At 40.7% G+C, this 14,263-nt stretch overlaps 1 protein-coding gene across 1 annotated transcript in view; it reads left to right on the top strand.

Moving 5' to 3' along the window:
- The window catches only part of Aggf1 (angiogenic factor with G-patch and FHA domains 1), a 24,603-nt gene extending 12,013 nt beyond the window's left edge, over positions 1–12,590 (top strand). Inside the window, exons 8-14 of the mRNA XM_031360109.1 lie at positions 229–280; positions 4,005–4,106; positions 5,410–5,575; positions 6,363–6,445; positions 8,134–8,261; positions 9,427–9,526; positions 11,537–12,590. Of these exons, the coding sequence (XP_031215969.1) occupies positions 229–280; positions 4,005–4,106; positions 5,410–5,575; positions 6,363–6,445; positions 8,134–8,261; positions 9,427–9,526; positions 11,537–11,737 (832 nt within the window). The 3' untranslated portion in view covers positions 11,738–12,590. The remainder of the gene's footprint in view (positions 1–228; positions 281–4,004; positions 4,107–5,409; positions 5,576–6,362; positions 6,446–8,133; positions 8,262–9,426; positions 9,527–11,536) is intronic.
- Positions 12,591–14,263: the final 1,673 nt, after the last annotated feature.

The raw sequence follows: 14,263 nt of genomic DNA, 5'->3' as shown, positions 1-14,263 counted from the left end.
GCAACATCTTTATCCAAAGAAAGCACAATTTAACAAGCAAGATGATGTAAACAAACCCGTGTAGAAGCATGCCAACTCTATAGTGTCTTAAGGGTCATCCACAGCTGGGGACTGCTGGTGCTAGGTTTCTGTTTAGGCATCATCTAGTGAAGCATACTGTGCCCTGTCCCTGTCACTGCTGTGTTTCTGTGCTCCCAAGTCACTGACTCACTTTAATTACTGTTGCAGAGAAAAGGACATGGAGCATACTGTGCGAATCCCTGAAGTCGCTGTTAGTAAGGTGAGACCTCCATTCTGAGCTGTAGCCTAAGGACAGAAAAGCATGTGTGCGACTGTCCTCTGCCTGTGTCCCAGTGCCTGTCCCAGGCAGAGGCAGGAGAACTAAGTTTGGGAACAGTCTTGACTACACAGTGAGTTCCAAACTAGCCTGGGCTACACAACCAGATCCTGTACAAAAACTGAATCAAACAAAAAGAAAACCTAGAATCATTTTAGTAGAAAACATAAGACTTCATGTTGAACAGGAGGGGCTAATGGTGTGGTAATAGTGATGACGGCAGTGCCTCTTCGTTTCTGTCAGTGTTTAACAAAAAGCCATTATCATAGTTTGAAAAGTATGGAACTTTTGAGTTTGGTTAAAGATAGGGTCTCTTGTAGCCCTGGCTAGCCTCCAGCTCACTAAATAGCAGGGTCGGCCTTAAGCTTCCAATCTTCTTACACCTACTTCCTAAGTGTAATGTAGGCATGGGCCACCCATGCTTGGCCAGGATTTTTGTCATGTTTTATTTTGTGACAAGGTCTTCCTCCCCTTGTTCCCAGGCTGCTCAAGTAATCTGGGGTCAGACTCCTGAATTAGTAGGAATATAAGTGTGTATCACCACACCTGGCTAATTATGTCCTTTTTAAAAGCCTGAAGCATGAGTTGCAAAACATGAGTTTATTTAACTTAAATAGTAAAGTAGTATCCAATTACACATTTATCAAATGAAGTAAATATGCTGTTTTGTGGCAATTCAAAATAAATCCAACCCTGATTCAAATGGATTATCCATGGATGATCTAGCTTTTTCTACCACAGGATTTCTCAAAGTTTCAGTGGCTTCATATTGTAGCAATAAAAAGTTGAGTTTTCAAAACAAATGGAAGTGTAGCTTTAAGATAGCAGGGAAAGGCTGCACTTCTGGGCTCTCGGTGCTCTGTGTCTGGGACTGTTTACTGTCCTTCTGTTGCTGCTGAGAACTGAACCCAGAGCTCTGTGAGGAGGAGGAGGCATCTATGCCTCTGCCTCCCTTCTTGTTTTTATTTAATGGAGTGATGTGAACCCACAGAGACTTTCTATGATTTTTGTCTTTTAAGAATGGGATTTAGTCTAGCCTGGTCTACAGAGTGAGTCTCAGGGCAGCCAGAGCACACAGAGAAACCTCATCTTAAAAAACCAACCAACCAAGCAAACAAAAAGGATGGAATTTGTTCCTCACTGTTACCAGAAAAGTCTTCCCCAGCACTGTCTGAAAGCAGGGAATCCTCCTGCCTTGTTCACTGACTTTGCTCTTTCAAAGAAAGCCCAACCTATAATTTTTGTAGTAGAGAATGTCTTTGCCCCTCTCAGCTAGACTAAAATGCAGAGAACAGTGTTTCTTGCTTTAGTTTGGTTTGGTGTCTAGTGCTTTGTGTAGTAGGCAGATGATCTAGGAAGCATCAAGCTGATGGCGCACATAGCACACTCCCAGACAGATGAAGCCAATGTGTTGATTTTAAAACCTTCTGTTTACCATGGAAGAAAACAAACAAATACTTGAGCATTGAATAGGAGGGTTTATGAGGCTTTAAAAAGACAGTGAAATTCACACATAACTAATTTTGTTTAAGTTCGAAGCTTCTTATGTGTTAAGCAAATTAGAAAGGCAGACAATGATGCCCATCACAAAGCTATGACAGATGTGCGTAGGTATTTTACAAATGTGTTTTCCCCAACTCCACTATGATGTCAGTAGATGAGTGAGGCAAAGGTACAGTCAGCTTACCATAGAGAGTGAGAAGTCACTGGAGTGACATGCAGTGCGGATGTGAAGGCAAGATGGAACTTTTATTCACATACTTATTAAAAATTATTCCTATTGGGAGCTCAGTTTAGAAGAGCTTTTTGGAACAATATTTGGCAGTGTAAAAACATTTGTAATCATTTAAAATTTTTATAAAGTTACTCTACACAGTCTGACTACAGAAAGTAGCAGGCTAAGGAGCCCAAGTGGGTAATAAATAGTGAAGAGAGGTTCTGAGGGCTGGACATATACTCAAGTTAGGGATCTGATGCCTCTGGCCTTTTGGGCATCTGTACAAATCCACACAGAGACCTATACACATACATACAATTAAAAATAATAAAGGAAACCTTTGTTAAAAAGATTTTCAGTGGAAATCAGAGAAACTCAAAAATAAAATCAATGGTAAAACTTTATTACATATCATTAGATTAATAGAAAATTTAGATTCTGACAATAACCAAGTCTGGTTAAAAGTGTTTAAAGCTACAAGAATTCTCATAGACAATGGGGTTATATCTATTTTGGAAAGCAATATAGCAGTATTTAGTTTAAAATTAGAAGTTTGCATATAGGGACCAGCTGAAAGCAAGATAATTTGTAAAGCTAGAGTGCCTGAGTTTGATTCCTAGAAACTATATGGTAGAAGGAAAGGACCAACTCCTATAAGTTGTCCTCTGACCTCTATATATGCATACTGGCACATCCACACCCCAGAATGCTCAATGTACATCCAGTGTTCCCCATGTACACACATAGCACAAAATAAATGACCATTTTTAATTTAAGTAAAATTTACATATGTGGTAATTTGACAATTTCATCTCTCTTTTTTTTTTAAAGATTTATTTATTATTATATGTTAGTACACTGTAGCTATCTTTAGACACACCAGAAGAGGGCATCAGATCTCATTACAGATGGTTGTGAGCCACCATATGGTTGCTGGGATTTGAACTCATGGCCTTCGGAAGAGCAGTCAGTGCTCTTAACCACTGAGCCATCTCTCCAGCCTGACAATTCCATCTCTTAAGTATATCTCTCAGAGAAATAGTTGGATTGTGTACAGATACTGTATATACAGAAGGCTTATAACAGGTGTTTCTTTTTTAATTAAAAAAAAAGTATGTATAGGAGTGTTTTGCTTGCATGTATGTCTGTGTACCAGTTGGGTCCCTCATGCACACAGAGGTCAGAAGAAAATGATGGATTAACTGGAACTGGAATTATAGATGGTTGTAAGCCTTTGTATGGATGAACCACCATGTGGGTGCTGGGGATCAGACTCTGGTCCTCTGGAAAAACAGCCAGTGCTCTTAACCACCAAACCATCTCTCCAGCCTGACCATAGAAAATTTTTAAAGATAATAATACTATAGAAAGCCGAGATCTCCAGTTTTAAAGCCTTGAATGTGGGGTAATTCATATAATAGGTGAATGAAGTAAGTATAGTTGTATCCGTACTTGGACAAACTATATGGCATGATGCTAAGCCTGTGAAGCAGAGCTGTACAATTTGTGACTAGCGTGTTCTGCAGTAAGGGAGGTCATTCCTATGTCTTAAACATCTGGAGAGCTTGCTTCCTTGAGAATGAGTGTTTCACGTTAGTATGTATTGAGAATTGTAATGATTTTAAATAGGCAGTGATAGTACTTATGTTAGGCAAAAAAAAAAAAAAAAAACCCAAAATCAAATTGTATGTACAGTATAGTCTTATGTTTTAAAAATAGAAGAGGCTGGATATATACAAAATTTTTCATCATAGTTCAAGATGGAAGCATAAGAAGTATAGCTTCCATATTTCTACCAGAAACTTGTAGTAATTTGTATTCAGGAAAAAGCATTAAGAGAAATGAGGTGAAATGATCAGAGACTCCTGCCTGCACCACTGCAGAACAGTGAAGTTAGCTCTGGGTTGAAATGTGCAGTTCTTTGTAATTGCTTGATTTCTTTCCTCTAAGTTCCATGCAGAAGTTTATTTTGACCATGACTTGCAAAGCTATGTTCTTGTGGATCAGGGCAGCCAGAATGGTACCGTTGTCAACGGGAAACAGATTCTTCAGGTAAGTTCCTGGTAATAGCTACCTGCGCTTCCTTGTCTGAGCTTAGGTCCTAGTCAAGAGTTACAGGTCAGAGTTCAAGCACAAATTTATAACTTCATTGGAGTTTTCCAGAAAGGGCTAGAAAAAAATATTTAGTAGATACTGGTCTGTTGAGTTTTGACTTCTAATTATATCTCTATTGCGACTCTTTGGTATGACTGTATCATAAAGTTTATTTAGATGAAGTATATGTGTGTGCATGACCTCCACATGTGGAGGACAGCCTCGGGAAGGTACTCTTCCTGCTGAGTCATTTCACAGGCCCAGGCCTGAGTACTCATAGAAGCAGCTTTGCTGGCCCTCTTTCCTGTGTGCTGCTGTGTCTCTAGCCCAGGTTCTTCCTGCATGTCAGGCAAGTGCTCTCCCTGTGATAGACTGACTGCTAGGCAGCCCTAGCCTGCCCTTGTGATGATACAGTAGGGATTTCTGAAAACCAAAGCACCCTGGCAAAGGAGCATAGGAAAGGGAGAGTTGTCCATCACGGTGAGGCCGGGCACTAAAGCAAGTGCTTAGATTGTGTTGGGCTTCAGGGGGCAAGGGAGAAAATGCTAGCACTAAGCTCAGTTTCTCCTGTTTGTTCAGTCTAGGACCCCAGTCCAAGGCATGGTTGAGGTGGATCTTGTCACCTTAGTTAATCTGATCTAGGTGATCCCTCACTGGCATGCCCAGAGGTCACCTTGAGTTACAGATGTTGGGTTGCTCCATGGTGTGCTCAGAGACCATAAAGTGGTTCTGCCATGTTGATAATATAAACCACCAAGGAGGCCTTGTTCTTTTGCTTTAAGAATAAAAGAAAGAAATTATAAGAAAAGCTGACCATAGTAATGTAATGATCCCAGGGCCCATTGTAACAACTTATGCACCTACAAACAGACACACACACACAGCAAAATCTTTTAAAAGAGGAAGAAAGGCAAGCACTTCTTAACATATAACTTTCCTCTGATTATGTGTTTTGCTAATAGATTGAAGTCCAGAGTGGACTTCAATGGTAAAAAAAAATTGGTGGGCTTTGATAAGATCAAAATTATAAGTAGCTTTTCAAGAATACTACATGGGATCGTGGGTGGAGCCCAGAGCTTGGTTCATGGTGAGTGCATGTTCTTCCACTGAGCTACTATTATGATCCTGGTAGTCTTTTTCAGGGTCTGTCCATCCGTGTAGAAGTATGCATGCATCTTCTTTTCTGAACTTTTCACTACCATAGATATAATGTAACCATATGACTATTTTGTATTTGTTTCATTAAAAATTTCTCATCTAGCCAAAAACTAAATGTGATCCTTACGTCCTTGAACACGGTGATGAAGTGAAAATTGGGGAGACTGTGCTGTCTTTTCACATTCACCCTGGCAGTGAGACGTGTGATGGCTGTGAGCCGGGGCAGGTTAGAGCTCACCTCCGCCTTGATAGAAAGGATGAGCCTCTGGGTATGTGCAGTCCAACTGTGGGTTCTATAAGACTGATTCTCTGTGAAGCACCAACTGTGGGTGGGGCTGATACTCTACAAGACTGAGTCTCTGAGTGTTTAAAGTGGAGTAGTAGCTTGTCCCTCTGTACCATTGAGCCCCACCTCCCACCCCTCATGTCTCACATGTGAGTGGAGCGGTTGTCTAGTTGGCATGGTTGTAGACAAGGTGCACTGCATGTGCGCTCAGTGTATAGTCCTACAGGACTGAGAACTGGCACATTTGTTATTGTCCACACGTGCAGCCCACCTCTAGTCAGAGTCCTTTGTAGAAACTGATTTTAAACTGACTTTCAGAACAGTGGGTTTCCAGAAGGGGTTTTCACAGTCCTTACTTCTGGGTAACCTGACTCCCCACATAAATGTTATTTCCATATTACATAAGCTCTACTTTACCCTCCTTCCTCTCATGGGCTTGTTCTGCCTTCCAGGCCCTGCAGACACTCCAGGTTAAATGTACCAATCTAATTTTTTCACATAGCATATGTGAAATGCGAGAATATGACATTTTGTCTTTCTGGGCCTGTGTTAGATATCTCAGCATAATACGTTCCATTTGCTGATGAATGGATAATGATATTGTGGTGTATAGACACACATTGGAATCTTATTCTACTGTAATGAAAAATGAGATTATGAAATTTTCAGGAAATGGTTTGAACTAGTTATATACTAAGATAAACTATTTTTTTAGTAAGTATTAATTTTCTGTAAAGTCTGTCATATTCAAACTCAGTTTTTCCTTTTAGTTGGTCCAGCATTAAGTAAGGAGGAAAAAGAGTTGGAAAGAAGAAAAGCACTCAAGAAAATACGAGTCAAGTATGGCTTGCAGGTAAGGGTGCTAAATATTCTCTCATTTAGTCAGTGTATGAAGCATGCCATATATAATTAAGTCCTATTTACCACAATTATATATGTAATTTCTATAGTTCTGGTGTTTATAACTTAACTGCTAAAGTTGGAGTTGGAAATATAGTACTCATGTGGGCCTGAGTTCTGATCCCAGCCCTCGTCTGGAAGCCAGTGTGTGCATGATCCAGATGGGATAGGAGCATCCCTGGATCTTGCTAGCTGGCCAGTTTGTTTGAATTAGTTAACCCCCCTCAAAAGCTACAGTTATGTAGACAGTTCTGCTTTCCAAAAAAAAAAAAATTAAAATTACTGAAAGGGGAAGAAGCTGCTGCAGGGACAGATGCATAACTATATGGATGTGAGTCCAGCAGTAGACCTGTGTATTTATGTATAGAAAGCTTCATTTTTAAAACAGTGCCATGTGATGGGGAAAACAAGCAATTTGCTGTCCCTTCCTCCAGCAAATGTGCTAGAGTGACCGGATGGCCACATGCAGAGAACAGACAGATGCCAAAGAATGAACAATAAGAACAAAGAGTGTTTGTCCGTGTTATATGCCTCGTGCAAAAGTGACCTGAAAATGTGTTACTGCTGTCAGGGTAGAAATGTAAAACATGTCTGCAAGGTAGAGGCACTTGCTGCCAGGGCTGAGGTTCTGAGTTTGGTTCCTACTAGGGACCCACATGGTGGCAGGAAAGGACTGACTCTCATGACTAGTCCTCTGGCCTCCGTGGGGTGGATTAGCATGTGTGCATATGGATACACGCAAAATACTGACTAAGAAAATCTTTAAAGTGTGAAACAAAGCAACTTTCAAGCTTGTAGAAACTTTTCCCTGTCAGTACTAGTTACTGAACTCAGGGCCTCTCCTGTGCTCTCAAGGGTCCTAGCCCTGAGCTATATCTCTGATCCCAGGAAATCTTTCTGGAAGAGAAAAGGTTGCTGGGTGTGATGGTGCACCCCTTTAATCCTAATACATGGGAGGCAGAAGTAAGCTGATCTCTGAGCTCAAGACCAGCTTGAGCCAGGTAGTATTCTTAGAAGGGAAAATAATTCATATAGTGAGTTCCAGGACAGTCAAGGATACATAGCAAGATCTCAAGATAGATAAATAGATAGATAAGGTAGGGGTAAAATGCTTGCCAGAAAAGCACATGGGCCCAAGTTCAGATCCCAGCCCCTGTCTGGAAGCCAGTGGGTTCTTTGGAATCCTAAGAGAAAAGGGGGAAGACTTTCTTCTCTCAGTCCCAGCAGTTCAGGTCCTAGTATGATGTATGTATGCATTACTGATGTGTGTGCACACGCAGGCCATGGTGCTGTGTGCAGGGCTGAGGACATCTCTGTGAAGCTGGGGTTCTTCCTCCGTGTTTATGGGGTTCTGGGCTCAATTCATCAGGCCTGCATGGCAAGTGCCTTTACCCACTGAGCCACTGAACACTGGTTCATATGACAGTTCATAGGCCATATGGTAACTGAAGAATACACTGGACTATTAGCATATTATCCCCTTGCCTTTTGTTTATTTTGTGACGTGACTTGAGCAGTGTGGAGCAGAGTCACTTGTTCTTACTCATGTCTGGAGAGGCCACATTGAGCCGTATTTTTTTTTTACTAAGTTATATTTTATTTGTTTTCTTATTTCTCAATCAATGGTTTGTGATTGTTAAGAATACAGACTATGAAGATGAAAAAGCATTGAAGAACCCTAAATATAAAGACAGAGCTGGAAAACGCAGAGAGCAGGTTGGAAGCGAAGGGACTTTCCAAAGAGATGATGCCCCTGCATCTGTTCACTCGTGAGTGTTGACAATTTCTTATTGAGTGTTTAACTCAGTAATTCTTTTCTCTTGGTAAAATGGCTTAGTTAATCAACATGAAAAATGTGATGTTGAAACCTATAATATAACCACACTTCCATATTAAATTAGCTACATTAATTTTTTATTCTAGGTTGAGTGAATTTGAATCTTCAATGTAGAAATGAAAATTATAAAATTGTGATTTTTGTCTCTTGTTCCCAAACTGTAGTATTTGTGCCAGGTTTAATTTTGTAATTACAGTTGGTGGTAATGTTTCCTTATGGGGGTGGAGTGGGACGTCCTACTGTTCACGGAGTCAGTTCAGGACATGTAATGGGTGTCTCAAGTTAGGGGCAGCAGGCAGTAGGGCAAATTCTTTAAGAACAGAGCATCTCTTATGCTGAATATGGAGATTACATTAGATTTAAATGAGAAGGCAGAAATAAAAATTGAAGCACATTGGCCTGCTTTGCTTGGTATATTATAAAAGAAACTAGAGTAGTGTCCACACACTGAGAAAATAATAAAGATACAAAATCAAGACTGCCACAGTAGGAAATCCAAATCACACCAAATGCAAGTAAGGACAAATGGGCTCTAGGTCCCCGTTTTAGTGGTACATTCATATAGACAGGCATACTGTGCGTGCTGACTGTTCAGCCTTGTGATACTGTGGAAGATTGTGCATTAAGAGCACACATTTCATGGACAAGAAGTGTGACAGTGTCAGTAACCTGACCACTGCCCTGGTTTCCTTCCCAAACTCAACTGCCATTCTGACAGCAGTAGCTTTTTGAAGTCTTAAGTGTGTGGAGCAGTACAGTATTCACATGGTGTCTGTGTCCTCTTGTCCTGTGTAGCTTTGTTTGATACAGCTGATTGTCATTGCCATAGAACTTCCTTTGTGCTGTCCTCAGTCTGTCTCAGTGCATGTGGACATCTGAATTGCTTGTGGTTTGTTGACCATTTGGTCTACTTCCTTTGTAGGTCATTGGTTGCATTCATTAGATAGCGTCTATAGTAGCATTTGTGTCTTACACCTTAGGAAGTATTGTTAGCTTTTTAAGGTAGCTTAACCAGTTTTTTTTATGCATGAGTTTATTGTACACATGGTCTAAAAAGTCTTTTATAAGTCAATTATTGGCTTAATTTTCCTTTACAGTGAAATTACAGATAGCAACAAAGGCCGGAAGATGTTGGAGAAGATGGGGTGGAAACATGGAGAAGGCCTGGGAAAGGACGGTGGAGGGATGAAAACACCAGTAAGACTTGTCATTCCCTTCATCTTAGGTTCTTCCAATAGATGTTGCCTCTGCGTAATAAAGAGCCCAATATTGCCAAACTCTGGGGCTAGAGTGGTAACCCAAGCCAGACATGGGCAAGGTTTTTATTGGATTTCCATTTAGCACATGTGCATTTTGTGCTTTGGGAAAGCCTTATTTAGAATTGTTTTCCCTCAATTCAAGACTCCTTCAAAGTCTTATTTACTGGATCAAAGGTTTTCTTGTACTTTTTAGTTGTATAGGTTTGGGCTTGTTTGCTTTACCATGTTAGCAATTGAAACCTTGAACATGTTAGTCAAGTACTCTTGCTGAGATATGTTCAGTACATTTATTTATTTATTTATTATTTGTCAGTTTATTTGCCAATTCACTCATGCGTCCATTTATTTCTTTGTTTGTTCATTTGGTTTGGGTTTTTTTTTTTTAAAGATTCATTTATTATTATACATAAGTACAATAAGTACATAAGTAGCTATCTTCAGAAGTGCCAGAAGAGGGCAATCAGATCTCATTATGGGTGCTTGTGAGCCACCATGTGGTTGCTGGGACTTGAACTCAGGACCTTTGGAAGAGCAGTCAGTGCTCTTACCCACTGAGCCATCTCACTAGCCCTGGTTTGGGTTTTTTACAACAGGGTTTCTCTGTGTAACAGCCCTGGCTGTCCTGGAACTAAACTTGTAGACCAGGATGGCCTCGAACTCTCAGAGATCCACCTGCTTTTGGGTCCCTAGTGCTGGGATTAAAAGCATATGACACCATGCCTGGCTCTTTTAAAATTTTTAGATGACATTTTTTACTAGTCTAGTGCTGAACATTGAAGGAATAGTTGATGTTACTTTACACATAGGCAGATTCTGCATTAGCTAGAGAATCTATTATGCTCAAGAGCTCCAGAACATTTGATGTACAATACAGAGAATAATGTCTAGAACACAATGCGTTAGTTAACTTCTATAGCCCCATAGTTGATGGGAGGTAATAGCTATCTTTAGTGTATGCACACATGGACACATATGCATGCATACACATACATACACACATACACCTTGCCCAAGCTGATAGACCACCAGCATGAATATAGTGCTGGTTTTGTTAATTTCATTGGGTTCATGATGGAAAGAATGGTTTACAGTTAGACCCTTAGCATGTGTGAGCTTTATCACTGAGTCTTTGGGCATGTTTGAAGGTGCATTGATTATGTAAGGTGGGCACAATAAGAACTGTTTGTCAAGAATATCCTGCAGCGCCCCACCCCCCCATACTTTGCAGAAGGCACCAGGTTCTGGTAACTTCCTAACATAACGAGAGGCCCTCATCTCCTCATAAGAAGACAAACAGCCGTCAGATTCTCTATAGCTCTGTGTGCACTCAGCACTCAAGAGTGAGGCCATGGCTGTGGACATGGCAGGCAGACATTCCAGTATCCAGTGGCTTTCTCAGGCCTCCTCTTACTATTTTAATGCTTGGTTTTCTTGTACATTTACTTGAATGAGGCTAGGGTGGAGTATTAAATGTGTCCCTGGCCTTTACTTTTTTGGTTAGAGTGGACTGATATACTATGTATCATTCAGGTGTGTCCAGCCTGTGTCTGGGCTGTAAGCAGTCCGCATAGCTATGAGTGCAGCCTAAATAAAACATAAATGTGCATAAAGCATAGTGGGACTTCTTGTGTTTGCTTTTGGGTAACTCTTGCAGTTTCTGAGCATATTTTGTGGCTAAGAACATTCATCACACTTGAAAAGGACAAACATCAAGGTGTGAGGATGGCTGTTTAAGGCACAGGTTGGTTTTTTATAGAATTGGCTGAACTTCGGTCTGCCAAGACAATGCTAACAAAACAAGCTCAAGCTGCATGGGAAGAAGAACTTGTATTTCTGTATGTATTAATGCGATTGATTAATAAGTCGAAGGATTACAGTCAAATGTCCACACAACAGAGTTTGCTGTGTTTAGGTTCTAAATAGTTCCTTTGCTCAACTTTTGTAACAGATCCAGCTTGAGCTTCGACGGACGCATGCAGGCTTGGGGACAGGGAAGCCGTCATCAATAGACGATGTTCACTTTCTCCAGAATAAGAGCAAGAAAAACTGGGACAAAGCACGGGAGCGGTTTGCTGAAAACTTCACAGAAAATAAACCTCGAAAAGAAGCCCCAGGGGCCATGCCGTGGGTGACAGGGACTGCAGAGTAAAGGCCTGTCTGTCACGGGGAAAATCGGAGCTTCAAAAAAGAAAGAATTTGAAAACTTTAATGTAGAAGCTGTGTCCCTAGAAAGTCAGTCACAGGAGGAACTCTTAAGATGGCCCCCTGATCCACACGTGTAGGGATGTGTGGTTTGCAGCTTGTAGAAAGCAGTTCTTACCCACCAAGCAGGAACTTGTGCAGGAAGTGGGCTCAAGGTGACAGGTTCAGGAGAGCTGCCAGACCTTTTGTCGCTGTCACTCACCACTGTGGAGGGCAGCTAACCATGTGAGCAGAGTGCACATAACCACTAATGACTTAAGCGCATGTGTCCTGTCTCCATGTCATTATTATTATGACATACAGATGTTAAATATCAAAAGTTTATAAAACAATTCTATGTGTATACTTGTTTACACCTTTTAGAACTTAGGTTTTTTTAAAAAAGTTGAGAAACCATGGGTAGTGGAGCCTAGTTTTACTATCCTTGAAATAACTGCAGTAATAATATTGAAGAAATGATGGCAGGTACAGACTATAGGAAATTAGTCTCACACTGTTTTCTTCTGTGAAGAATATTGGTCTGTACTGTATATATAGTCAGCTTTGCCTTTGGTTTTTTCTAGCTGATGGAGTATTTGATATAGACAACTGGGTGCAGTATTGGCATATTCAGTGTGCTAGCATTTTTAGTTTTGATAAATACCATTGCGGGCAATGGGACTGTGCTCGAGAAATCTGATGACTAGGGCAGATGGGTTACTAGGCCAAGGCTTCAAACATGTACTGGAAATGTCTTCAAATGCAATAAAAAAAAAATCATTTTTAAAGACTTGATTTCTTGAATAAATGATATAAACCTATTGGTCTCCTTTGTATTTGCACCCAACCAGAATTGTCCCCTTTGAATCGAGCAGTACAGGGTGAGTGGGGGTGAGTGCTGAAAGGTCAGGTAGCAAGTCCCTGGAGAGCCAGCTTGGGAGACTTTAGCCCTGTGATTCCTCATTTGGCTAGGGTTTCTTTGTGTCCTTACACACACACACACACACACACACACACACACACACACACACACACACACACACGCGTGTGTGTGCTTGGAGGCAGCAGGAACGCTCTTCACTGTCTCCTCTACAATAGAAATCAAAACTATCTTCTGGCGCTGGCTTCCCGAGTAGGAAACAGAGCAGGCGCTGCCGCTGGCTCTCCCTCATGAGTGCTCTTTCCTGCCTTTACTTTAGGGAGGTGCTTTTCATAGGTCTTTTTGCTAAGCAAATGGAAAACTAGAAAACGTGGTCAGAGACTGAAATATATATGTACAAAGTGTGTGCATTCTTAAACCTCTGCAGATCCAAATCTCAGGGCTGTACTGTGTAGTATTAATGTATTCAATAAACGTCTGGAGAAGCATTTTATCTCCTATGTCTCTGCCAGATGTAAGAGAGGTATGTGTAACCAGTTAGTAAACTAAACGTGAGCTTCTGTTGGTTTAGAAACATAAAATGTGAGCTATGTAGAGTTTGGATTGTGCATAAAATTGTTTTAAATGCAGATTTTAAGTACATTATGTGTAGATTTGCTAGTTTGTATAGTAGCTTTTAGGTCCTTTGTTTAAATTGAATTATTTTTAAATCTGAATTTTAAGCAGTTTAACATCTTTTGGTCAGAACATGAGAAATTTACTGTTTATTGTAATGGCTAAAGAAGCCATTCCTTTAACAAATCACCTTCTGGTATTAAATAGCTAATGGACACACTCCTACCCAAAGAGACAGGACTTTTTTGTTTTAGTTTTGAAAGAGGGTTACTTTCAGCATTTCCTTTTTCTGATTCCATGTTGCCTTACCCAGCTCAGAAAGTATCCAGCTTTTTGTGTAAGAACCATTTATGAGTTGGGCTTGTTTCCCAGGGATCGGCAGAAGGGACAGTTCTCAAACAAAGAAAAACCAAGGTGTGAGGAACCTTGTAAAGTTGTGGGATAGAGAGAATGCACATGGGCACAGTTTTGAACCTAACTCCTAAGGTGACCTCAGGGACATGTGGATGCAACTTCCCAAGAATCTGGCCGTATGTATGTGTGTATGTCTTTCTTTCTCTCTCTTTCTTCCTTTCTTTCTTCCTTCCTTTCTTTCTTTCTTTCTTTCTTTCTTTCTTTCTTTCTTTCTCTCTTTCTTTCTTTCTTTTTAAACATTTATTTATTTATTATGTATACAGCAGGCCAGAAGAGGGCACCAGATCCGATTATAGGTGGTTGTAAGCCACACCAAATGGGGGCTGGGATTTGAACTCAGGACTTCTGGAAGAGCAGCCAGTACTCTTAACTGCTGAGCCATCTCTTCAGCCCCATATATGTTTCTTAAAGTGTCACCATCATTTCTGCTTTAAAATTTTGAATCAGAACATTTCTGTTGCTTTTTCAGACTTTAAAGTCGGATGCTGTTGACTTCCTCAAGAGTGAGATGGCATTACTGTGTGTGGCCCATCAGGGCCAGCTTTGCCTACTGCCTTCCTGCTTGGTCATATTTTTTGGCTTGTG

Source organism: Mastomys coucha, unplaced genomic scaffold (assembly GCF_008632895.1).
Source record: "Mastomys coucha isolate ucsf_1 unplaced genomic scaffold, UCSF_Mcou_1 pScaffold8, whole genome shotgun sequence".
NCBI lineage: Eukaryota > Metazoa > Chordata > Mammalia > Rodentia > Muridae > Mastomys > Mastomys coucha.
The sequence above is the reverse complement of the archived record's forward strand: the minus strand, read 5'-3'. Positions and strand labels throughout refer to the sequence as shown.